We start from the raw sequence: 27,454 nt of genomic DNA on the forward strand, positions 1-27,454 counted from the left end.
TTAGTCCCAAGTTATGTGTTATGACAAAGAAGGTTTGAATGCAAGAGAAAGGACTTAATCCTTATTCTTCACAAGAATGTCCAATAAAGTAGTTAAACATAAAATTAGAAAATATTCTATATATAAAAGAATTAGAAAACACTGATCAGTTGCTCATGAGGACAGTTTGGGGTCGCATCCCTGAGGCCACTGGTCACATTTCATCAACTGATCACCATATGATCTTTTAAATGCATGTTTCCATTTAAATACAACTTTATTTAACACCTACTTGCCTCCTTGCCATTGAGTTCATGACTGATGCCACTAAAATGAAGTGTCTCTAGCATATCTATTTTCTATGTAAGATATGTCAGCCGTTTGTACTAGAAAACACCAGAGATCACTTAAGCACCATTTTGGGGCCCTATAAACAATGAAACAAATGAGAAAGGGCCCTCAAATGCAAGACATGACTTAAATGTACTTTGAAAGCATATGTAACAGGACAGGAACAGAATCTACAGACTGTTGTATCCAGAAAGCTAGCTTCTGAGAAGCAAAAGAGAGAGAGAGAGAGAGAGAGAGAGAGAGAGAGAGAGAGAGAGAGAGAATAAGTAGTCTGCTTTGGTCCACCCCAGTTAGCATAATTTTATAGTTAACCAGCACAAAGGCCACCAATCATTCCCACATTTGAGTTGCCCCTCTGGCCATGTGGTGGTCAGCCTAGTTTCTGAGACCCTAAGTGTTGGTGGCTCTCTCCTTGTTTCCTCCTGTACTTTTTCTCTGTAGGCAAGGGTTGGAGATTGGGAGGGGGAGTGGAGAAAGGGGAGTCTTGGTGGATGGGTCTCCTATTTTTCCTGGGCCACCATTTAGATCACACATATGCTACAGTTTAGCTCAGAACAGACAAACAGTTAGCAGTGTGTGTGTGCATGCCCTTCTTTATACAGTATGAAGTACGAATGGGACACTTGCACTGTGGAAAGTTCTTCCTGTCCTCTACCAAATACTTATTTACAGGTGAAATACGAAGGCAGAGTCTCAGGTTGTTCAGCCTCTACTGGAAATGTGTGCATTGGGTCAGTCAGAAGTCACTATTTTGTGTGCCTATACAGATGTCAATAAAAGCATCACGAGTACTGATTTGGGGATTACAAATACATTTTAGTTTGTAAACAAATTTATAAACATGCAATCCTACAATGAGACTATGCATATACACATATATCGTGACAACCCATGAGGATACACATTCTTAATATTTTCAACTGTATGTAGAAAATGGAGTATATATTAACATTAATATTAATTAAAATGCACTGTGGAAAACCTTTTAGAGAAATGTTCATTTTCCAAAACTGGATGTTATTTTTTGAACATCTTCTGGATAGAGTTGGTACCATGAACTTCCAACAGCTGTCTATGAGGAATCTCTATGTACAACCCACACTTTGCCTCTTGATCTTAGCTTATACCACAAGGCATCCAGAATGGGGATTTAACTTCTTTTCAATGAACAAGCAAAGCAACCTAGAGACTTAAGATTCTACATATTCTGCGGCACGCCAAAGTGTGCCAGGTCCTTTGGACTCAAGTGTAGGCAGTCACTGAAAGCTGCTCATTGTCCTGGAGATAAAATCTTAGGGCAAGACTTTTGCTCTAATAAGAATTAACTCTGTACCCTTCATAGGTCATTCCTTCTTTAGAATTCAGACCTAGCAAAGAAAGGAGCTGAATGTTATGTTCTCAAGGCATTTCTTGGTCTGGTGTCCCAGTGATGTGGTGTGTGTGTGTGTGTGTGTGTGTGTGTGTGTGTGTGTGTGTGTGTGTGTGTGTTCTTATGACCAAGGGAGTATATGGTCCTATGCAAAGATGGGTTTTGGAGCCACCATTTTTAAGTAGAAACAGAACTCGTGTTGAGATGTCTAATTACCTCCCACATGTCACATTGTTCCTTGTGAAGTCTGGAGTTGTTTGTCATGCCTGAGGGCCTGAAGCATTTTTTGATTTCTCCAAATTTAGAAGTAACTTATTTTAAATGTTGGATGCTTAACAAAAATCTGTAACAGCTTCATTGTATAACCGTCTTTTCTCGTACTGTAGCCAAGAAAACAGATCTGGCTTTGCTAAATGAGATTAGCTTACTACATGAAGTAGTAGGCATAAGTGTGTACTTATCTTGACATGTTAAAAAGTGTCTTAAGCTTGCCTTTAATTAGTCTTGGGAAGACTGAACACAAATGTAATTAACTTATAACCTTAGTTCTAACCAGACTCATAAGTATTCTCTAAGTGAAAAGAAGCCTGTATTTTAAAAATCATTTATAAACAAGAGGGCAATAGGATAATGGTTTCCTGCTAATTCACATTCAAGAACACACTCCCGAGAGAGCACAGACATGAGGCCAGTTGCTAGCATGAGATGGCCCTGCTCTAAGAACAAACACCTTTGGAAATTCCCTTATTCCAGAGTTGAGCTGCTTAGACAGCTACACAACTTCATTTACATCAAACACATAAACATAGCATAAGACATTGTAGGGAACCCTCTGGGCTCTGTGGTTACAATTCTGTATGTTAATTATCCCATCTGGTAACAGCATACACTTTTTTCCACTGGGATAGCACAGAGACTTGATATTTACAGGAATGCTTTCTAGTTAAATCTAAATGAAAGGAGGATGATATGTTCAAATACAAGAAGGAGGCAAATTCTGTTGACACACGAAGGGTACAGTGTCTACTGGAGAGGTTATTGGAGGTGTATCAGGGAAACATGACACTGGTGTCCTGGACGGAATGATGATCCTCCTTGTTTAAGAAGGTCTTCCTTGGTAACTGAGTGTGCGTTAAAGGGAGGGATACATAAGGAGCTGTGAAGGAGGAAGGAAATACCCATGGTACACTGTCTAAGACCACAGGGATGCTGAGATTACGGGCATTGACTGTATCTTCTTAATTGCATACTGTGATGGGGAGGCCTTTATGCCCCACTACAGATATGCTCCTTCAAAATGAGTTCAGTGGTCTCTGATCCAAAGAAGAAGGATGGACATTGTGGCGCAGTTTCTCAATTCTGAACACCCTCTAATGAGCTGCTCAGTATCACAGTCTTAACAAGGGAAGAGGTGAAAATCACATCCACGCCATGACTTCAGCAGGCTGATGTTCCTAATGATCCGTTTTCATTATTCCCATTTCATTAAAGTGGAGACACACAGAGGCGAGTCCTGGAGTTAGAACTTTTACCCAGATCTTTGGATCTCAAACAGAGCTCCTTTTGTAAGTCAGAGTATGCGCTAGAAAATTGTCCAAATCATAGCAAATGTTTAGATTATACTCGTTGCCACTGGAAATCTCTGCTCTTTCTGTGTCCTCTTCCTCCATGACCCCAGAACTCTGAAATTCTTAGCATTAAATATCCAGAACTGTATACATTTCTTGTCTCAGGGACTCCCATCGCCACCTTATAGGCTGATGAGATTTGATATTGTGAAGTTATCCATATATTTCTAGTATGTCTAAGTGCTTTATTCTATTGCCTTTGACATGTCTGTGCAGAAAAGACACAGAATGAAAGAATATGGAGCGTGAGATTTGCAATCTCTTTCTAGTGACCTGGATGGATGGATGATAGATGGATGGATGGATGGATGGATGGATGGATGGATAGATAGATAGAGCCTAACTCCAAATAGCTTCTACCATTTTTTTTGGTAACTGTTTCTGCACATAGCAGGTAACCCTCAAATGTCAGCTCTCATCCTTGAATAATCTGTTGGTGTGGTTTGCAGACAGAAGCATTCAGTCCACGCCACTCGTTACTATTTGTGTGTAGTCTCTTAAGGTGTTTGTGCAGACAACAGTTGTGCTGTATGTCATGACATAGAAGCATCCAGGTACCTTAGAGCAGGAAAGCATGAATACAGCTGTATCTTTCTATGCAGCTTGTGAGTAGTTGATGGAGTGCGATATACTGAATATCGAATGTTAAGTTTTTCCTTGGGCAACACCTGCAGGCTACTTTAGCCTGATACAGTCCACCTCTTCGGTGGCAGGAACCCCACTGGTTTTGAGGTCGAGGTCCGCGCTGGACTTACTCCCGTAGTGAGAGGGCCGCCAGTGCAGCAGCAGCATCTTCTTGAAGTATTTCATGGTGTTGTTCTTGACCGTCACGAAGCATATAGTATTGATCATGCTGTTGCTCATGGCAATGCACTCGACGACATAGAAGGCGGTGAGGTAGTGCTTCTCCTTCACAACCAGCGTGGGGAAGAAGTCTCGCACTATGGTAAAGCCATAGAAAGGCGCCCAGCACAGCACGTAGGCTGTGAGGATACCCATGAGCAATAGCACTGTCTTTCGGCGGCAGCGCAGTCGCTTGCGGATCTGCTCCGTCTGGAAACCAGGTACAGCCTTGAACCAGAGCTCCTGGGAGATCCTGGCATAGCACAGGGTCATAGTGACCACGGGACCCACGAACTCAAGCCCGAAGACGAAGAGGAAGTAGGATTTGTAGTAGAGCTGCTGGTCCACGGGCCAGATCTGACCACAGAAGAGCTTTTCCTGATTCTTGACGATAACAAGGATGGTTTCTGTGGTGAAGTAGGCAGATGGGATGGCGATGAGGATGGAGACCATCCAGACCAAAGCGATCAGGAAGGAGGCGGTCTGGTAATTCATCCGTGGTTTTAAGGGGTGGACAATAGCGAGATATCTGAAGAGAGAGGGAAGCCAGAAATGATGGTTATACTTCGAAGCGCGATTTTTAACCAGCCCAGAGAGCTTGGAATGGCACAATGAATCCCCAGGTGCCTCCGACCTAGGTTTAAGCAGAATTAGCTCATTAACAGCCCCACTTGGCTTTTAGAGCAGGGATTTAATGGAAACAGCTATTGGGTTAAGTAATCTGGCTTTTCTCCCTTGCCTGGCACAGGAATCAGGGAATTATCTTTCTCTCTGAGATTTATTTCCCTAACTACAAAGACCCAAGACAAATGGTATTTTACCTTGCAGGGTATTTGTTATAGTACAGCCAATTTAAGCCTATCCCATCTATCTTACAAATGAATAAGACTCAGACTATGGTTATTTTATTTGGCTTTGACAGTGCTGGGAGTAACCCCTAATCTACTTTTCTAATTGCTGACATGGCTACTTCCCCAGCAGCGTACCCCAAATACTTGCTGTTTCTCCTGGCCGGGTACTCCTGGTCCATCTCCTCTCATGTGGCTTCCTCCTCCTGCATCCTTCTCTATCTCCTCCCATCCCACTGCTCACCAGGCAACTCAATGGGCCTATCTCTAATCCCTCCAGTAACTGGCTGTAGCCATTTTTATTTAACCAATAGTTTTCAATTAAGGAGCAAGGTTTGCCCAACAAAAGCTGGTAAGTGAGAATTCACTCGTAGGCCTAGACCTTCAGGAACAGAATTTAGCATTGCAGTACATAGCTATAGACCAAAACCCCAACAGTTTATGAACATTAAACATGGTAAAGATGTCCTCGTGTGAGTATTTCTCAGTAGATACACATGCTCATCTGTTCAGGATACCATTATACCTTTTGAGTTTCCAATCTTGCCATCCCGCCCACGAACATGGTACTCTTAAAGTTCTTATTCCAAATCCCTCGTGATTTAAGGTGAAAGAAGAGCTGTGTAGCTCAGAGTGAGTTGTGGACACTGCTCGGGCTTCCTCCCCCTCCTGCTACACATCAGCCTGCACTATGGAGGCAGTGGGCTTAAGTGGGATTCAGGACTCGGGTAAGATATAAGCAACATGCCCATCGTAGCCAGCAGGTGCCAGACCGGAGCCTCCTGATACAGAGCGCTCACATCCACCTCCCCGTGCTATTGCACACTGAAGGGAAAGTGCGTGACAGAGGCATCTTGCTGTGGTACCTTAAAGTGTTACTCCTGTTCTTTCTAAGGAGTCATACTGCTCAAGACAGATGAAGCCTTCGTGGAAAATGAGCTCACTTGTGTGGGTTGCCTCCAGAGAGATGGAATAATAGCTGTTTAGATATTTGGGTCCTGGAGTAATTTCTGTATATTACAGGGGTGGGGAGGAGGAGGCAGGAAGGGTGGTAGGGGAGGGTGGAGGAAGAGAAGAGGCATGAGAGGTAGATAAGAGACAAATCGTCCTGAGCATGTGGTCCAAGAGCAGGAAGTATCTACTGAAAGATGCTCACACAATACACCTAGCTATGTTTAATGCCCACAACTGTGTGGGCCAAAGGCAGTACAAATTCTGTCCGACTTTTTTTTCTAACCAAACTCTTCGGTCACCTTTCCAAAACCCTGGCGTGACTTAGAATCTCTCTGCCGTATTACTATTCTCTGTCCCTTGCAGTATTTTTGTTATCTCGTCCCACCTGTACCTGCTTGCTGGTGACTCTCGAACGGATTCCGTTCTGGATATGGAGGAGAAAGCTGGATCTATTCCAACCATGGGAGCTCCCTGCTGGGTGTAACCACAGCAACTTCTGGAGCCTTCCACCTATCTGTGTGACAAGCGTTACAGGGCTGGAGAGGTGAAAAGATAGGCCCCCTCCCCACTTGATCGAGACATCTCACAGTTGCTGTCGCTCTGTGAAACCGGACAAACTGTTTCCGGTTGCCTTTATAATAAAAGGGATGCTTGAAATGGCATCACTGTGCCAGTACAGTGTTGGGGGTCAGAAGTCTGAAATGGTTTCACTGGGTGGTAGTGTTGGGTGCCAGCAAGTGGCACTGTTTAGGGTTCTCAGGAAAACCTGAGGGGGCTTTTGTTGGGTTTTGTTGTTGTTTGCATCTCTAACTTTCCAAAAACTGCTTATATTTCTTGGTTCATAGCCTCTCCTTCCTTCTAAGCCAGCAATGGCCAGTGGAGCCTTTCTCACGTAGGCCTATTATGATAATCTGCCCACCTCCTTCAGGTAAGACCCTGTGCCTTCATTAGCCGTCTTACTGAGTACGGTCTCTATTTGAAAAGATCAGCAACCATAGCTCCTTGAGTTACCTTGCCCCTCCTTAGCATGCAGGATAGCACAGTCATGGGTTTGGGGGACTTGGATACAGATATCTTTGTCAAGCATTCATTACTCTGTATACTGTACTAAATCAAAAGTCTTTAGAGACTATAAAACAAATTCAGGACTTAAAACTGATCTCAATCTGGTCCTGTCACCACTCACAGTGTTCCAATAACTCACCTATATAACTAATATATATATATCAATAACTCTCAGTATATCAATAACTTACAGTGTACCAATAACTCACAGTATACCAATAACTCACATATATAACTAATACTCATATATATTAATAACTCTCAGTGTATGCAAAACTAATATGGTGTATCAATAACTCACAGTATATCAAAACTCACAGTGTACCATAACTCACATATATAACTAATACTCATATATATCAATAACTTACAGTATATCAATAATTCACAGAGTCCCAATAACTCACAATATATCAATAACTCACAATACATCAATAACTCATACCAATAACTCAGTGTATCACTCACAGTGTATCAATAACTCATACTGTATCAATAACTAATACAAAATCTTCACATTTCTGCTTATTTTGTTGTCATTTCCTATTCCCCACTCCCAGCCCCCTTTTCCTGGGTGGTCTGGAACTTAATTGTAGATCAGGCTAGACTCAAAAGCATGCACACACACACATACACATACACACACACGCACACACACACGCACACACACACATATGCACGTTGATAATTCGTGTGGCTATCCTTAACTCTTACACTCACTTTGTCATCCAACACATTTTCTTACTCAGAGGGACCTTCCAGAATTCACTGTTAACGTCAAGTAACAAGAGCACTGACTTGGATGGTGTTAGGCAGGTCTGTTTCCAAACTGTGGGCTTGGGTAAATAACCTACACTCCTGAGACTTAGTCTCTGCATCTATGAAGTGGGGATAATAGTGACATAATTGACAATCTGTCAGCATTTGTGTCAGCTTCCAAGAAAGTAAACATCCATAATGTATGATGGGGTTATAGTGCTTTGCGTATGCTGATCATTTCCCATGATTCATCTGTTGGCAAGAGAGACATCTATCTGCAAGGTCTCTGTTGCCAACTGTCTGCTTGAGAGTGTGTGTATGCTTTGGAGGTCAATGGGTTCCTTCAACTCTCTGCAGCTAGAAATAGCAGTTCCTCTGCACGAACACAGTCTCTGGGCTCAGCTTCTGATGACAGCGTGCAGTGGCCCTTCTGGAGTTTCTGCACAGCAGAACAGGCACATTTGAAGAAATAGTGGATGGAAATGCACAGGGAGACTGGTGCTTCTGCAGGAGCCCAGCTTGAGCATGGACTGGTGCTTAAGCCCCACTGGGTGGTTGTTTCCTGTGGCCCTAGCTTGAAATGATGCGCATTGTGATAGTGCAGTGAGGGAGGTCAGAAGTCTGACAAGGTGGGGCAGGCAGTTGGCATTCCTTTTGGAGGCTCTTAGGGGAGAATCTGTGTAGGGGGAGGGCAGTGGCTAACGAGTCTCTTAACTCACAAGAAACTCTAATTGTTTCTCTATCTGAGGTAAATAAAAATATGCTCCTAGGAAATACCACCCAACATGTCCCAGATAAAAAGACCTGTTTCCTAAAATCAGCATCGGCAGGGAAGGGAAGGGGTGTCTGACCCATCTTTCTGATTATTTTAGAGCCCGATGAAGGCAGAAGGTGGTACTTATTAGGGCTGCTCCAAGGCCCAAGGTTCCAAGTGCTGCTTTCATCTGTGAGCCTTACAGAACCCCCCAGTACCTACCCAGGAGCTCTCTGTGCTTGTCAGATATGCTCCACGGGGACACTCTGGGAAGCCTGAGAAGCTCCTCCCCTCCCCCACATCTACCTCCTCTACCAGCCATAGCGATATACGATATACACGTTGTCTGAGGGAGTTAAGTCTAGATTTAAGGGTGTGTGCCTGCTATTCCAGTGCCCAGTAGCCCAAGGCAGGAGAATCAGAGTTCAACATCTTTCTGAACTACACAGGATAGATCCTTGCCTCTGTTGAAAGAACTAACATTTGTAAATCATTGTAATTTTATTATTCTCAGTGTTTGGTAATTCCTAGTTTTTACATGGAAAAAAAAACTTCTTGAGTTCAAAAACTACATCTTCTACTGTTTCATAACCTGGGGACAGCTTAGCCACAAACCTGGGGCGGTCATGGCAGATGCTGCCTCCTCCCTTCCCCTCTCTCTTATCCTCCAGTATATTCTCCCCTGTAGCAAGCACGCACGCACGCACGCGTGTACACACACACACACACACACACACACACACACACACACCCGCCTTTACTACTTCAGCCTATGCTCTCCCATGCCCTCTGCTCTCACACTTTGGTATACACACCCTCACGCCTCTCTGTTTTGTGGCTTCAGCATATGTGTGTGTATTCTAACACAGCAATACCTGCCTTTTGGTCTGTTTGTTTGAGGGTTTCCTCTGGCTTTCAGGGTCCCCGTGGCTACCTGTGTGGTATTTCGGAGAAGCCCTCTGCAATGACTTGTAAGAACCATATACACACATCTTAGCTCCCTCTTCCTGTGCCCGAGAGAACTCTGAGCTGTGATCCACACCTACTCCAAGGGTTTCTTAGCAGCAATTATCCACAGGGGCTTTAAAAATGAATTTACTGCTCTCATTCTCAGTACTTCCTGGTGTATTTCCTGCACATGTCAGAGGGTTTGGGGGAAAAACACAAACTAAGATATAGGTGTCTTAGTGTAGAGGCAGAACGAGCAAAGACATGATAATTGTTTTAAAACACACAGCTGGGGACTTCTATGTCTCCATACACAATATGAATTGGAGGGTCATGCTGGCATAGACCACAATGCTAGACTCAGGATTTATATCCCGGGACACTGGGACTTCTGGAGATTTCATAAGCAAAGGAATATCTTAGGAAAAGTCAGCAGGAGTGATTAATTCTCAGATGCTTCATATGGATGAACACAGATTTTAGGGTGCAGTTAGAAGCTCCCGGGGAGCAAGAGACAGGCCACCAGAGTGTCCACCATGAGTTGCCAAGGCAAAGCTGAAGGGACAGGCACTGGATTTAGTTAGAGCTGAACTTAAGGGACAGAAAGAAAGGCAGGGGATGATGGGCATGTTCCTGTTTGGGTCACTGGGAGCAGGGTGAATGGGTACTCGACATGGCTGGTGGGGTGTGAGGGGGAAGAGTTGGCTGGGATGAAATGGAGGCTCTGCTGACTGTGCCAGGGTGACTGCTTCCTAAGCAGCCCTAGTGTCACAAACCACAAGACAAAGCAAGATTGACGTCACAGACACAGCTTACAAGGGGATGAAGGCGTGAGGACAGCAATTGCTCTCATTTCAGCAAGCTTTAGTTACTCAGGAAAGTGAATAGAAACACAGATTTTTGCAACTCCCAGCTCAGGGGATTCCATTCAGGCAGCTGGGGTGGGTGGGGCTAAGGAAGCAGACTCCATCACTACAGCAAGTGATAGTCTGTGTGACTTTCCTGAGGAGTTTCGTGCAGTTGGCGGGCAAGTAGGCATATCATAAGCCGGTTTCTGAGCTGCAGAGCCTCTGGGATGTAAATAAAGGTGCTTTCCCCAAGCGCGTTCTGCTATCCAAAGGAAGAGGTAATCTTGTTCCTGTGTCCTTTACTAATATAACTGAAAAAACAGCTAACTGGTATATTAAAGGGCACTAAACAGCACCCAGAACAAGGGAAAAACGGAAGAGCTGAAGGAGACAAAAGGAAAGGACAGGGAGCCCATCTTCAGAATGCATCTCAGAGCAGCTCAAAAGCAGCATCAAAGATCTTCTCGCCCATCCCCCACCCACCGCTGGTGACAATGCTGACCTGAAACTATGCACACAAGTGAAACATACAGGATTTCTCATTTGCTGCTGTTACAGTTTGTACCCACAAATTTATAGCAGAGCAAGGACTTCTGGGACATTTCATGCAAATGCATGCAAATGAGCACGCAGATACATGCAAAACAGCAAAAGCAAACATGTCCTTCTCTCTTTCCCATAAGCAAATTCTGTTCTGCCATCTTATTTTCAAATCAGCTCTGCAACAAAACCACCAGAAGGGATGCTCCATGCTCCATGATTCTAATGAAGTGATTAAAGGACAGAACGGAATTGCAGTGACAGAGAGTGATTACTAAGACTGGCAGAGGAAATCATCAGGGGTACAGGAAGCTTCCTAAGCAATGGAACATATTGTATCTGGGTCTGGCTACAATTAAGAACTTGGTACCCGTGGTATTGACTAGAAGCTGCTCTGGCTGACTAACTATCTTATGGCTTTAGCTGCTGCCTGAATTTCCTGCTAAAAAGTCTTCATGTCGTAGGGCATGCGCTACCTATATCTGCAGCAAAGACAGTATCTCAGGGCGTGACCGGAACTAGGAGACTCAGAAGGTTCCAACTTCCTCAAGTGTTGGGGAGCAGAACACATCTGGAGACCGTCTCCTCTAGCCCCTGGACAAATCGCTGAGCTGTCACTTCTGGAGCCACACCAGTCCGTGAGAACTGAAGTTGGACCTCACCTGTCAATAGCGATGGCCAGCAGAGCATTGGTGGAGACGTACAGGGAGACTGTACGAAGGTAGTTGACGGAGGCACAAAGCACGTGACCATGCTCCCAGGAAAGCTGACGTACTACGTAGTAGTCCATCTCAAAGGGGCAGCAGACGATCGCCACCAGGAAGTCAGAGATGGCCAGGTTAGCGATGAGGAGGTTGGTAAGGTTGCGCAGCTTCTTGTAGCGGGCGAGGGCAGCAATGAAGACAAAGTTGCCAACGCCGCAGACTAGCATGATGCCTGCCAGGGCTACGCCAATGACGATTTTGGCTGCAAAGAAGGTCTGTGTCTTGGTCACATCCTCATCGTCATCCAGGGGGATGTCATAATCTCCATAACTGTAGTTTAAGGGGAGCAAGGAGACGTGGTCTTGGGGTGGGTTCAAGTCTGGTGCAAAGCTTGTGTTTCCGTTCTGGTCTCCCATGTTGATGATGTGGCAGGTAGGCTGGTATGTGTCAGGGAGATAGGCCCACGTGGAGTTCAGCACTTCAGCTGGGGCCAGTGTGTGGAGGTCCCTGTTGGACAGAACTGATACCATCCAGGATCTGGGGGGAGATACAACCAGTGGTCAGCAAACATCAGATCTGGTACTATTCCCCCAAGAGTCCCCTAGGTACAGTCCAACCAGACCCACCCAGGGCCAAGGAGATGGGAGGCCATCAGCTTGCTGGCCCCAGAGTGAACTGGAATCTCCATGGAAAACCAAGAAGAATGTGTACCCTTACCCTTCTTCCAGCCACAGTGCTGGTTGGACTGTTGTTACTCTCAACGGCGTCTCAGACAATGGCACAAGGCAGGGGCTGGACAGGAATGTATTGGTGGCTGGGAGTGGTTTTCCTGCTACTCTTCTGTTCTTTGCCAAGGAACGCTAGAAGCCAGTCTCTTGCTCTATGGGGTTTGCATAACTGAATGTGGCATTGGAAGAAAAAAGTGAGCGTAAATGGTTTCTGAATGAACAAAAATCAATTCAAAAAACAAAGTCGGACACATAATGAATCCAGGCTACTTCTGGAGTCCTTCAACCAAGTTGCATCAGGACGCTTTGTTGTAGCCTTGTTTCTGCACATATATGTGCACTTTGCCCTGTGTGCTAATGTGCTTTGCAGTGCCCATGAACAGGGCCTGAAACGCCTTTCCCTCAGAAGCCTGCGCTCTGAACTGCACACGTACAATTACTGTACACACAAAGCTTTCTGCTCTCATAAAAACGTAACAGTTTAACTAGGGAAAACAAAGACTATACACGGGATGCACTGAATACATTGCTGCATTCAGCTACAAACTGGTGTGCCCTCGGATTTATTGTGCTAAAAGGTTTTGATTTAAAAATTTCTGTTTGAAGAGCTGAGAGGTGACTTAATGGTCACAGGGGCTCGCTGCTCTTAGAGGGGTCCCTCTCAAATAAGACCAGAATTCAGAATACCGTGGCAAACACCAATCCTGATACTATTAATGATACTTTGTTATGCTTGCAGATGGGAGCCCAGCTTAACTGTCCTCTGAGAGGCTCCACCCAGCAGCTGACTGAAACAGATGTGGAGACCCACAGCCAAACATTGGATGGAGCTTGGGGGCTCTTCTGGAAGAGCTGAAGGAAGGACTGGGAGCCCCCAAAGGGATAGGAACTCTACAGGAACACCAACAGAGTCAACTAACCTGAATCCTTGCTGGCTCTCAGAGAGTGAACCACCAACCAAAGAACATACACAGGCTAGACCTCACCCTCACCCACCCACACATGTAGCAGATGTGTGGCTTGGTCACCATGCGGGTCCTGAACAACTGGAGCAGGGGCTGCCCCAAAGCTGCTGCCTGTCTGTGGATTTGTTCCTCTAACTGTGCTGTCCTGTCTGGCCTCAGTGGGAGAGGATGCGCCTAGCGTCTAGAGACTTGATTGCCAGGTGGGGGGGATGGTCCTTTTTTCAGAGAAGAGGAGGTGGATCCTGGAGGGAATACGTGAAGGGGGAACCCGGAGGAGGGGGAGCAGCGATCGGGATGTAAAGCGAATAAATAAATTAATGGAGAAAAAAAATAAAAATTTCTATTTGAAGGACTGAGAGATGGCTTAGTGGTCACAGGGTCTTGCCGTTCTTGTAGGGGGCTCTCTTAAATAAGACCAGAGTTCAGAATTCCCTTCTCAGCACCAACACTGGGTTGCTCATAGCTGCCTGTAATTCCAAGTTCTGGGGAACTGATACCCTTTTCTGGCCTCAGACAGTACCCTCCCCCTCACCTCACACAAACATGTGCATACACACACACGTCAACACACGATGCACACAGACACACATAGACTTGCAAAACAAAAATTTAAAAATTGCTGTTTGGGCAGTTGACTGGCGTTTCATTTAAAAAAAATCATTAAATGAAATTTGGCTTAGAATTAGGACAGAATTTCCAACAGTGTTTAAAACAGCCCTGAAGCAGGCTTGTCATTTGTACCGTGTGTTTACATGAAGAGGCATTCCCAGCATTGACAATTATGAAATCAAAGTATCATTCAACTCCGAAAAATATTCTAGATGCTGCTTCAAATATTCAGCCAAGATTTAATTCTCTGTAAAAAACGCAGTCCATCTTTACCATGCACATTTGCTTTCCTCATTCATAAATGGTAAAATTATATGCATATCAAGGAATTGTTTTTAAATACATCAATGGTTTATTATTAGTAGATGTTTGAATTATATTCCTATTTTATACACTTCCAAACACAGAAACATGTAAGAAATTCTCTGGTGAATGAGGTCCTTCTGAATGGAAAGATTTAAGAAGTCCTTCTCTAGGATGTATCCTTTCTCCTCAGGTTGACCCCACGAGACTCTGGATCAGCTTCCGGACCCCTTCCCTAGGTTCCCATATTCCCAACCACAGCCAACCCTGACTAAGGAGGAACTGAGCCTTGTCAAGGTCTGTGTCTTCTGAAGTAGTGGCTGCTTGAGACAGACTGAATTGATACTAGCTAGCCTCGTAAGAGTGGGTGGGGATGACCAGGGAGTCTAGGGGCTGTCCATTGCTTGAGAACTCCTTTATATTCTTGGTAACTCAAGATGTCCACAGTGGGGAGAGGAAAGAGAGTCTCCAAAATGTTAGCTCCTAGGTGCTATAGGGCAAGCGAGTGGGTGGGGAGAAGACTCCAATCTGACTTGGTTTTCTCCATGAACTGCCTTCCCGTCCTACCTCAGCACACCTGACACTGCGGGAGCTACTAGTAGGGGTAGCAAGAAGCTATCAAACTGGATAGCGAGATCCGCCAGGGACCGGAATCGCCACTTTAGCCAGGAACTGCAGTCAGGGCGTTAGTGAAACCCCACTTGCTACTCATGAATCAGCTGCGTGCTCCACCCTACCTGACAAGCGGGGTTCCAGTGGAGTCTGGACCCCAGTGTCCTCCCTCTGGGGCGTCTATTAGTCTCCGAAAGATCGCCACCAGGAACAAATAAGCGGGAGTTCCAACCAGTTTCTCAGCACCAGCCCATAGACTGTGGGAAGAGGGAGCCCGTTTGCAGGTCCCTGCGTCTCTCTCAGCGCGACACTGGCCCGGGATTAGGTATCTAGTGGGGAATTCAAACCCAAGAAACAAAGCCGGGCACCGAAGCTGCCTGCAGGGCGCGGGAACCGCTCCGACACCCCCCCCTCCCTTGTCCGCACGCTTTCTACCGCGCCCCAGGTTTCCGAGTTGTGCCCCAGAACCTCAGTCCTCAATCCCAGTGTCCGGAGGCAGGAGGGGGAATCTCGTGGAACAGACGCGCCGTGCCCCAAGTCCGCCCGCCGCCACCCGGCACTCACTTGTCTTGGTGCCTCCAGGGGCGCACCCCCTGGCCCGCGGCTCCGTCGTAGGTGGGCGCCGCCCGAGCTCTGGGGACACTAGCTAGCGCTGGCGGAGGCTTGCGCGCTTGACCGGCGGGTGTCACTCTCTCCTGCTCTCCTTCGGGCTCTTCTAAGGCGCATCAGTCTTTCTGGAGTTGCTGCTTCGCTCTGCAGCTCATCCTACAGCCTGGGACCCAGCCCAGGTGTCCCGCCCCTCTCAGCACCCGACTCCACCCCCGGGACCTGCCAGCCTCCCAGCTCCGCTGAATTAAGGTCTCAGACTTCCGGGAGGTCCTTCCAAGGGCTTTGTAAGCTCTTGAACCCTATGAGACCTCAGCAGCTGGCCATCCTCGGTATCTCCGAGACTGAGTACTGTCTTTTGCAAACAACCGTGGCTTCCACTGGTGTGCAGAGTTAGAGAGAGAGAGAGAGAGAGAGAGAGAGAGAGAGAGAGAGAGAGAGAGAGAGAGAGAGAGAGAGGGAGAGAGAGGGAGAGGAGAGAGAGAGAGAGAGAGAGAGAGAGAGAGAGAGAGAGAGAGGGAGAGGGGGAGAGAGGGAGAGAGGGAGAGAGAGGGAGAGAGGGAGAGAGGGAGAGAGGGAGAGAGGGAGAGAGGGAGAGAGGGAGAGAGGGAGAGAGGGAGAGAGGGAGAGAGGGAGAGAGGGAGAGAGGGAGAGAGGGAGAGAGGGAGAGAGAGAGAGAGAGAGAGAGAGAGAGAGAGAGAGAGAGAGAGAGAGAGAACAGTAAGTAAGGGGTAAAGCCTTAAAGCCGAATCTTCCCTTAGAGATGATGCCGGAGAGGTCCCCCATAATCCAATTCAGATTTTAAGAGACAAAGCTGGAAATTATGGTGTGGCGTGGCTTGCCCTGCACAAAACTTCAATTCTGAGGTTCTGGTCCAAACTGGGATGATCTTTCTCGTACTATCCTTGGCTATTCAAAGACAATCTGAGTCTAACTTCCAGCCTATCTGAGGAGACCCCAGGGCCCCTGCTTTGTTTCCAGAGGAGTTATTTTACTTCTCCCGGAAACGGAAAGCTTTATAAATTACACCCACTAAAGCAGGAACTGTGTATGTTGGCCAGGGAGAACATTTTCTAGATGGGGCCTGGCCAATAAACTGACAGTTTAAATTTCTCATACAGGGGTTGGGGATTTAGCTCAGTGGTAGAGCGCTTGCCTAGCAAGCGCAAGGCCCTGGGTTCGGTCCTCACCTCCGAAAAAGAAAAAGAAAACAAAAAAAAAAAAAACAAAAAAACAAAAAAAACCTTCTCATACAGAGGACTTGGAAAAGTGTTTGGAATTGGGCATTCTGTGGTTCTGCCTGTCTTGCATTGTGTGACACTGTTTTGCCCTCCTGTCCTCTTCACTGCTAGGATCAAGGCAGGAGACCTAGCTTCTTTCCTCTCAGGGAGAAGCTGTGGTTTGACTAGCACTGTGGCTGCTAAGTACAGCTTCCAGAGTGGAGGAAAGGCTTTGCTGTTCTGCTTTGCTTTTGTATAAGGAGTAGACTGATGGTTTAGCCAGACCTGAACACACTCCTTAGGTCATCCTTTCATCCAGCTCTTGCTTCAACTCTTCTGGCCCATGTCCACCAGCTCACCCCTTAGATGGGAAAAATAGACCCTTAGGGCCCTCTGGTGTACTCACAGCAAGGTCTCATTCACACAGATCAAGAAACCCATAGATGTCATCCTAGCACTTGATGTCCTGACCTCAACATACTAGATTCATCAGAGGACTAGTACACAGTCCCGAGGAGACGATGAGGACTGTGCCTTAGAGTGTTGAAGTAGTTGTCCTAATTCAGGATCCTCAAGAAGACCCCCCAAACAGATTCGAGTGCAGGCAGTTTATGGAAAGTAAGAGTAGAGTGGGGAGAGCCAATACATTGTGGGAAGCCATGCTGTGGCCAGTGGGAACTCACATCATCTGCAAAAGCATGGAGAACCTGTCTTGTGGTTGTCTGTGGCAGCATGGGGCAACTAGCTTATGCACAATTTCCTTCCCTCCCCTCCCCTTCCCTTCCCTCCCCTCCCCTTCCCTTCCCTCCCCTCCCCTTCCCTTCCCTCCCCTCCCCTTCCCTTCCCTCCCCTCCCCTTCCCTCCCCTCCCCTCCCCTTCCCTTCCCTCCCCTTTCCTTCCCTCCCTTCCCCTCTCCCCTCCCCTCTCCTTCCTCCTCTCCCCTCTTCTCTCCCCTCCCTCCTCTCTCCTTCACTTCCTTTCAGGACTGTTTTCTTGAGAGTGATAGTTGCCCTTCCATCTCAGCCATGGAACTCTTCGTACGATGGAGAAAGCCCAAATAAGGCTGAAAAGGAGAGAACATCAAGACTTGGGTGGGAGGTGTCAGCTGCCAAGAGTTACAGCACGGATGGGGTCAGGTGCAGGGGAACATGTGGTTGTTTATGTGTGGGGCAGGGCTACAAGAGGGGCAGGGGAGCATTCCCCTGGGTGGGGAGACTTACAGTGGCATGGATACTGAGGTAGGGTGAAGTCATGAAGCTTGGGTGAGTAGGGGTTGAAAGATTGGAGATTTCTCAGGATACGGCTGGGGACAACTTTGTGTCCTCACTTTGGCTGGAAGTGGAGATTCCTCAGTCAGATACGGTGCTAACACCCCTCTCCCCTGTAGTCAGTTAAAATGAGCTTTTCTCTGAAGTCTTTCTAGGTGGGAGAGGCCTAGCCGAACTCTATAAAATGGTTCTAAGATGAGGAAAGGCAGAAGGGGATTGTGCAGTCTGGGCTCAATGCTTCTCCTAGAGTAGAGGTCTCAGTAGCTGAAATGGGCATGTAGGAAATGGGTAGATGAAGGAGACTTTAATTTGGGGCCGGGAGGTTGTATGTTTGAACCTACTTGAGAGACTTTATAAAGAAAAGAATGTTCATTTAGGGTACAGATTTGGAGGTTCGAGGGCATTATGCCAGCGTCAGCTCTTGGCACATATTTTCCTGTCATGATGGGAACTTTTGTGAGAAAAAAGTCACATGACAAGACATGTTCCAAGAGATCTAAGACCTCACAACAGGGTCCACTTCTCAAAGGTCTCATCACCTCTTTTACCACAAAGTGAATTTCAAACATGAGAAGTCCCAGGAGATGAACCATAGCAACCCCCACGCCACACACACACACACACACACACACACACACACTCACACACACTCACACACACATTCACACACTCACACATACTCACACACACATACACATACTCACACACACATTCACACACACACTCACACACTTACACACATGCATTCACATACTCACACACACACTCAAACACACACACTCACTCATAACACACATACACACTCACACACGCACTCACACACACACTCACACACACACACACACACACACAATCACAAAGTGTGATCCCTGGAAGGCCCACCATTATTATACATGACATTGGAGTGGGTTAAGACTGGCACAGAATAGCATCTTTCAAAGCTATTTGGTTTTTAAAGGGCAACACTGAATTGTTGGTGAGCCTGAGATTGCCACATTGAACTCCATTAAGCCACTCCTCCCTACCACCACAGTACTTGAATATTGGTTAGTGTGTGCTGAGGAGAAAAAGCATAGAGCCTGTCCTAGTTTACTCTGTTGCTGTGAAAAAACACTCTGACCAAAGCAAACTGGGGAGGAAAGGGTTAATTTGGCTAAGGTTTCCTAGTTATAGTTTATCTTTGAGAGAAGGTAGAGCAGGAACTCAAGGCAGAAGCTTGAACCAGAAGCCACAGGGGAACACTGCTTCCTGGCTCATTCATAGGCTTCAGCTCACTCCGCTTGCTTTCCTGTGTAGCCTAGGCCCACCTTCCTAGGGATGGTGCCTCCCACAGTGGGCTGGGCACCCACAGTAATCATTATTTAAGACAATCTCTCAGAGACACAGCCATAGGCCAATAACTTCTTTTAAGTTACTTTTCATCTTGGCAGTGATTCTTTTCTGGAATCGGGTTTCCCATCACCGCATCTCCTAGAAACCATGGATGGCAGAGGTAAAGATTTCACTACAAAGTTACTGGCTATGAGGTACTGGGACACACAGCTTGATTGTGGTACCAATGTCCTTATGAAGTGTCATACTGCAAGATAGTTTCTCAGTCAATAGCAAACTCAACACAATTCAAAAATTAAAGCACATAAAATGATATCATGTAAACTAGCATTCCTCCCCATCTTCCTTGTGCACCCTTGTTTTTCCTAGGGGTATCTTTGCATTCTTTTAATGTGTGTTGGGCGTGGCAACAACCCGCCAAGGGGACAGAGTGTGTGAAAGTGGCTGACAGAAGCAGCAAAAGTGAGAAGATTGGCGCGGAGTGGGAACTCACAGGAACCGGTCATGCGCCTTTATTAATTATACCGCACACACACACACACACACACACACACACACACACACACACACACACGGCTTCTTCCCTTTCTACTGTAACATAGTCTATTGTGGGGATACACTCTTGCTACCTTTTAAAACCCACATTGCTGGATATGTTGGTTTAACAGCACAGTGCTGTGGTATTGAATGGCCTGCGCATTGCAGTCCATCAGTGACAAGCGCTCAGAGCACCTTTCAGTGCACGTGCAAGGCTGTTTGTATGACATTCCCAGAAGTGGTCTTGCTGAGTCAAAGCATAAAAGCATTGCACAAGGCTTTGTGGTGGATCCTGTCACAAAGAGCTCCCCTGGGCTCTATTGAGCTGTCTGTTTGGCAGAGGTCAAGGCCACACACTCGATTGAAGAACCCACGTTTGTTGAGGTGGAGAAGCAGTATTCCAGAGCAAGATTTCTCACCAATGCTTCCTGCCCTCAGTCCTGCAGACATGGTGTCCCTTCTGTCTTTCAAAGTATGGGAGAGAGTGGGCTCTGTTCTTAAAAAACAAGTTCCTCCCATCATTTTTCTATGACTGGGTATCTCTTGTGAAGTAGTTAGAAATCAAATTAAGACTGTGCTGTTGTTATTGACATATTGGTAGGTAAACTTTGTAGGACTGTTGAAATTAATCATTTATCTCTTGCTGTAGTTAGACAGGTGGGGACTCCTCAGTAGAGGGTCAAGGTGTCCCAGCTTTCACCTTTCACCCAACCCACCTGCTTTTCCAGGGTTCTGTAGAACAGCTGTGTAAGCACTGATGGGCTGGCTTGACTAAGTAGAACTCAGGCGGCCTCTCCAGCTCCATCTGCTCTGAGGGCAGTACCAAGTGACAGAGGGGAGAATGAAGAACATCAGATTGTATGGCCACTAGCCATACTTCCTGCCTGTGGATGAAAGCCTGAGAGATGTTTTGGTCAGAATTTGGGATGGCCATTAAAACTGTTTCAGAAGTTTTGAGGCTAGAGGAGGCGGAAGTAGGAGCAGTGGGATGAGAGAGTGGAATACTCGAAGGATGAAGCTGGTCACCCAACCCGACTCAAAGCTAAACTCCGGCTAGGCACACACGTGCTCACTTGTAATCCCAGCACTCTGGGTGGTTGAGGTCAGAGGATCAGGAGTTCGAACCCAGCCTGGGACACATAGTGAGAGCCTGTTTTTGTTTTGCTGTTGTTGTTTGTTTGTTTGTTTTTTTAAAGTACTAGGCACTTAGCTCAGTGGTAGACTCTTTCTTAGTACACACAAGGCTCTGAGTTTAGTGACCGGCAGTTAAAGGGGTGGGGGGCTGGACTCCATAAGAGAGTTTAGCTAATACAATCTCCTTCATGGTTAGGACCTCCTTTTGCTGGGACAAGAGGTTGAGAGCACAGTGTTCTAGCTACAAAGAAACACCTAAGGCTTTCCAGCCCTGCTGGCTGAGCTGGGGGAAGATTTCTTTCTTTATAAAGAGGCACTTCAGTACTGATTCACTTCGTGCCTCTGGCTCTGGGTCTTTCTCCTCCAGGTTCAGGAGTTCATGTCACTCTTTCCTGATCTCAGGAGTTCTGGGGTTGTGCACAAGTGTGAGGAAAAACTTATATAATGTGGATATATGGAAAAGCCAAACTCTCTCTCTACCCCCATTTCGTAATCTGGCCCCTGGGGATTGAGCCCTTCTGCCTGGGCTTTCTTAGATATGTGCAAAAAAGCCAAGCATAAGGATATTTGGGCCCATTTTTAGGAGGGAGTGCAAGCCATTTTCACGGCGAGTGTTATAAGGCTCTAGGTTAACTTGGAAGAATAGGGCCTTCGTTTGCATTTCTAAAGTGAAAGATGGCCTTTGGTTGGGTTCCTTAAAACATCTGGGACAAAGCGTTGAGTGCACTGTGCTTGCTGGGAATTGACTGTAGGAGGCGCTTCGGGGAGTGGAGGGATGAGGTGGAGAAGGGGAGGTGGCCAAGAAAAAGATACAGTTTGTGCTAGAGTTAATCAGAGCTTGGGTGCCCTGGGAAACTGAATCACAGCACAGAACAAAACTTCCCTGCTCTGCCAGCAGAGGGCGAAGTTGAGCCCTTGACTGAGAACTGTAAAGGTGTCAAGTCCCAAAGTGGCTCACATCAGCGTCTTTTGTTTAGAGAACGTAGAAACGGCTACTCCAGGCGTTCATGTCTTTGTTAGTATAAAAGCACCTGACAGAGAACCTGCAAGAGGGAAGACTTACTTTGAGCTCTAGCTTCAGAGACTTCACTTCCTCAGTCAGCTGCTGGTCTTACGTTTCTGGGCACATGGTAAGGCAGGAACGAAGTCTTAATTCACCGCTCGTGCCATACTCGCCTTTCTAGCCCTCCCAACCCCCAGTGGCAAACGTTTTCCTTGGCGTTAATAGTTTTCCCTATGGTGTGTCCATTTACATAAAGTGCCTTTTGCTTCATAACCTTCAAAGCTGGCCTCCAAACAGGAACTTCTTGCTATTTAAGGCCAGGGAATTCAAATCTGCGTTTGCGGTTTAGTTGCAATGAGTCTGAAGTGGGCATCTCCTGTTTACTTCCCAAGGTGGTTAACACTGTGATCCGTCTGAGGCCATTTGGTGGTCCCCAGTTTCAAGGCAAAGTACTAATCTCTTAGTGATTCTTATTGTTTAATTCTTTTCTTTTTTCCCTTTTTATCTATCTTATCTGTCCCCGCCAGCGGGGACCCAGTTATTCAGGGTCCTGAAGAGGCTTTCTACCTGTGGGCCAAAATGGGGGTGAAGAGAAGAAGGAGACCAAGCAAAAGTTCTGTTGTCAAGGTCTCGTTTATTGGGATGAACATTGCAGCTTTTAAGGCTTTCAGGTAGGGGGAGTGACCTTTGTGAAATATGAAGGAGGGGGAGATGAGGGTATAGGCAGTGATAGCTGGAGGCAAAGAAGTCAGGCGATGAGGTCAGGCGGTGGAGACACTGGGTGTTGACTGAGGAGATAACTGGTATCTGCTAAGGGAGCTGAGGCATCCCTTCAATGCTATCTTCCTGTGCCGTAAATTCATGGGAGAGGCTTTGTCCAACAATCTTAAGACTTATGGCAGTCATCTTAGGGGTGAGTCTCTGTGGCCAAACAGCCCAGAGTCACTTTGAACCATGCAGTCAAAAAGCGGCTAGGCCCAAATCCAATATGGCTCCGTGCACTTATCTATCTACCTATCATCTATCTATCTATCTATCTATCTATCTATCTATCTATCTATCTATCTATCTATCTATCTATCTATCTATCTATCTATCTGATCCAGGGTGCCACTATATGGTCCTGGCTGTTCTGGAACTTACTAGGTAGACCAGGCTGGCCTTGAACTACCAGAGATCCACCTGCCTCTGCCTCTGGCTCCTGAATGTTGGGATTAAAGGCATGCACCACCATACTCAGCCTTCTTGCTTGTTTTTCTTGAAGCTGAATGTACTCCCAAAAGAGATAACTATTTACTGCTTTTTTCTTTTGCCAGCAGCAATTTAATACTCCAGGAGATCACAGGTAACTAGACTGGCGTGTCATACCATCACCACCAAGGCCACATCAGTGCCTTCTAGCAGCTGACAGTCACTCAAATCATTACCCAAGTTATGATTTCTCCTTAAGTGCTTTTAGCCTCTCTTTAAATACTGTTATTAACACAAGTGGCATATCAAGACAGGCAGGCTCTGCACAAAGGCAGTTCTTGTAACAAAAACCTGGTTAGCATCCAGATTTTTTGGACATGTGAATAAAAAAAAAACTGGAAGTGGAAATTACCATGTGTTGGAGCAATTGTCCCCAGGTGCTGGCATCGTGGAGGAATCATAAGTGTGTGTATTTTGAAGTTGACACAGGAGACATAGATTACATGTGTAACAAAGAACACAGGGACACTCATGCAAACAAAAAGTTATGTAGATATTTGACAACATGGAAAAAACCAGCACTTTGTTTTGACACGTTCAATGCATTTGAAAAGCTAATTGGAGTATGAACTAAGTCAATACAATGGCTTTGTCCCAGAGTTTTCCTCTGTGCTCTGCTCTCTGTGAGCTGAGGGTAGAACCCAGGGTTTTCCACACATCAGGTGAGTGTTGTTCCACCAGGCTGTGCAATTCTGCCTACCGAACCCTCCACAGACGTTTTCTATAACAGATTGCTGGTTAAAAGCCATCTGATCAAACTAATTGGCGGGCTTGCTTGAGGAGTTACATTGATAACTTCCTCACATCTGGAGTCTGCATCAGTGAGGGAGCATGACAGGAAACTACTCTGGCTGACCAGGTACATCACTCGGAGAACCCACCTTAAAGGCTCCTGGGAGCAACTTTTAAAAGTTTTAACAATTATTTTAAATTATGTGCATGTGTGTCTATCTGTGTGTAGGTATGTGCATGTAAGCACAGGTGCCTGCAGAGGCCCGAAAGTCCATTTCCCCAGAAACTGAAGTTATAGCTGCACGATGTGGGACCCGAACTCTTCTTCTGTAATGATGGCATGTGCTGAGCTATCTCTCCCAACCCTTGGGAGCAACTTTTGACAAGTCAGAAGCACATCTCTTGTTGCAACCATGTACTGTGAGAACACGCTTGAATCAGCCAATCAGAGGAAGGGAATCTGGACATAACCTGGTGTCTCTCACATATCCCAAGTCAGGACTCCAGAGGGCAGAGACACAGTTAGAAGGCATTCCGCAGCTGGGTGGCCACTCTGTTGGGACTCTACTTGGTTTTCTACGTCCCTGCTCCCTTTTGTGCTTCTTTTCTCCTCCATACAGAGCCGTCTTCCAACTAGGTCAGACCTCTCCAGTTTCAAACTCTATAAATCTTATAAACCTTGGAGAGTAAAATAATTTAACTGGCCCAGCTTGAGCCAAACATTTTCCCTGATGACCACCGGCCTATAGTGAGCATCTGTGATAGTTGGAAAAGTACCTTCCTTCCAGATAGATGTAACTCAAAGCCAGGGTACGACCCAGGCTTCACTGGCACCCACTCACTTCCCTCCACATGCAGGGATGGCACAAGCAGGCAATACACAGTGTCCCATGTGTACCCTGATCCGGCCAGTTGTGGCCAGAGTTGGGACGTCAGACACATAGAGTGAACCTCCAGGTGAGTGGGGCAACAGCACTCCTCTCTCCTGAACCATTACCTTATCGTTCTCAAGCAGATCATGCACCAGTAGGGCTGAAGCTACCACCTGGGCACATTCAATTAGAAAGCTTGGAGCCCTTGTTTGCAAGTTTGGCAAGCGCTGTGAACAGAGCTGATAGATGTGTTACTGTGTATAGCTACAGAGGAACATAGAGGTCAGTGCTCAGTCTGAAGCCTCCATGCTAAGAGGTAACTATGGTAGTTTAAGAGGACTTCCGCAGGGCAATGGACGGCTTGTTAAATGGCTGAAGGAAGGAAGAGTTCTTCCTGGTGGAATTTCCACTTTAGACACTTGGAAGTATTTGGCTGGCAGGGGTTCTGTCTGCCCAGAAAGACAATCATGGTTTTTCCTCTTTGAACTCTACTCGAACCCATTCTCTACAAACTGGTTTGTGGTTTTCTGAAATCTGTTTGTAATTGTCGACTTGGTTCCCTCGTTAGACATAAAACCCCATCTGCATTTCTGGAGCACCCCGGGTCTCCCCTGCATCTGGTTTTTCTCCTTAGTCCTTGACTCTCCTGCTCTGAGGAGAATCCAGGACCCCCTGGAACCCTATCTTTTCCTGCAAGGAAGGCCTACCTGACATACAGTGTTCCTCTGGCTTCTCTTCCTTCTCAGAGTTCCTTTGACTCAATTCCCTCAACTGCTCTTTCCAACACTTTATACATAGGTGGGCATACATCTCAAATATCATTCCGTTAGAAGTGACAAGACATTTTCCTCACAGCTGAAGGTAAATGATTTTAATTGATCTTAGAGTACTTTTGGGGACATTGGGTAGCCTTTCTGTTTCACATTTTAATATCTATATTCTGATATGAAATAATTGCAGCTTTATTAATCCAAGGTTCAAATTCAATGGCCATTCTTGGCAAGAGGGCGGGTAGACATGTGCACAAGTTGGACATGAACACTTGAAGTCTCCTCTGGGGCACGGGCTGGCTGGATTCTTCTAGCTACTTCCAACATCGGGGTGTTTGCTTTTTATTCCCCTCAGAAATTACTGGTTTCTTTACTGTGTCTTTGTTTGTGTATGTGTGTTGGTGTTGGAGTGTGTGTGTGTGTGTATGTGTGTGTGAGTGTGTGAATGTGTGTTTGTGTAAACGTGTGTGTATGTGTGTGTGAATGTGTGTGTGTATGTGTGTGTATGTGTGTGTGAATGTGTGTGTATGTGTCTGTGTATGTGTATGTGTGTATGTGTATGTGTGTGTGTGAATATGTGTGAATGTGTGTGTGTGTGTGTCTGTGTGTGTGTGTGTTAATTTAGGCAACTATTTGGTAGTATTTTGGAAAGTTTAAAATCTAGAAAGAGAAATAGTTCTGCTCATTTGGAAATCGTTTGGCTAGAGAAACTGTGGGGATTTGTGGGGCCAAGTTGTCAAATACAGGTAAAAATCCTAAGATACCAAAAGATCCTCCTGGAAAGTCATGGTAGATACAACGATTTTGTGTGCAGTTAGGAATCTCTTTGATGAGCTATAAAACTAAAGGCCTGGGGGTTGGGGGTGGGGCTGGGGAACTCGGAACAGCAAGCCAAGAGCAATCTTTGCAAAGGGTTTTAAAAGTGCTTCCCATCAGACAGGAAGAGACAGAGTGGAAAAGGCTGAGTGGAGTGGGCTATTGAGAAAATGATGTGTTATTTATGTCTCTGATTAATAGCTGGAAACCTTTTTGGGGTGTTGGTAAGTCTCCAGAATTTTAGAGACACACACATAAAAGAAAAAAAAAAAAAAGAACGAGAAGAAAACGTATTTTCAGCATCATCGGGGGATTGTGATGTCCAGCTGTCAGGTCATTTTACATTGTCCTCAGCGGGGTATGAAGTTGTTACAAGTAGAAACTAGGGGTGCATGAAGATGTTTGCCTGTGCTTAGGGATGTGCAGAGAGGTGCTGCCTGCGCTTAGGGATGTGCAGAGAGGTGCTGCCTGTGCTTAGGGATGTGCAGAGAGGTGCTGCCTGCGCTTAGGGATGTGCAGAGAGAGGCTGCCTGTGCTTGGGGATGCTACAGAGTACAGATCAGTGAGAAAGTCACACATGGTATTTTAGGTTCTCTCATTGACGAAGGAGACAAAACTCTTCCATTTGCTGGTGCAGCCATGAGCAGGCACACAGTGCCTATGGTTCTTTGGCTTTACTGTAAGACAAAGAAAATGATACCTCACGGGTTCAGACACAGAGGTCTGGAGTGGGGCCTGGGTTTGGGAGTTTCAAAAGCTTTTCCAGATGATCCTAAAACACAGAAAAGTCTGATCACCCTCCTCGTGGATTTTCTTACTATTCTAAAAGCAAAGTGGCTTTGAGGTTGGGCTGACACCAAGGCTGGTGTTTGTACTGAACAGTGTTTGTGTTAACCATCCAACAAAAGCATGTTAGAATGCTCCGAGGAACTCTGCAGCTGCATGATTCCACCATGTGAAAAAGTAGGAATACATCGATCCTCAATTTAATTGAATACAATTTTCTGAAATAATTTAAAACCATAAGGGGTTTGTGAATGCTGAAAGGGGCTGAGTATAAACTTTTTTATAAAGGTTATAATCTATAATTTGGTTAAAAAAAACAG

The 27,454-nt window shown here is 46.1% G+C and overlaps 1 protein-coding gene across 1 annotated transcript; it reads right to left on the reverse strand.

Moving 5' to 3' along the window:
• Nucleotides 1-1,126: 1,126 nt before the first annotated feature.
• Nucleotides 1,127-15,604, reverse strand: Prokr2 (prokineticin receptor 2). The gene is given in 4 exon segments (NM_138978.2): nt 1,127-4,699; nt 11,549-12,127; nt 12,308-12,487; nt 15,372-15,604. Coding segments are annotated over 2 exon segments (1,269 nt in total). The 5' UTR covers nt 12,121-12,127; nt 12,308-12,487; nt 15,372-15,604; the 3' UTR covers nt 1,127-4,002.
• Nucleotides 15,605-27,454: the final 11,850 nt, after the last annotated feature.

The sequence above is a fragment of the Rattus norvegicus genome, chromosome 3 (assembly GCF_021556685.1).
Source record: "Rattus norvegicus strain SHRSP/BbbUtx chromosome 3, alternate assembly SHRSP_T2T, whole genome shotgun sequence".
In the NCBI taxonomy this organism is placed as follows: domain Eukaryota; kingdom Metazoa; phylum Chordata; class Mammalia; order Rodentia; family Muridae; genus Rattus; species Rattus norvegicus.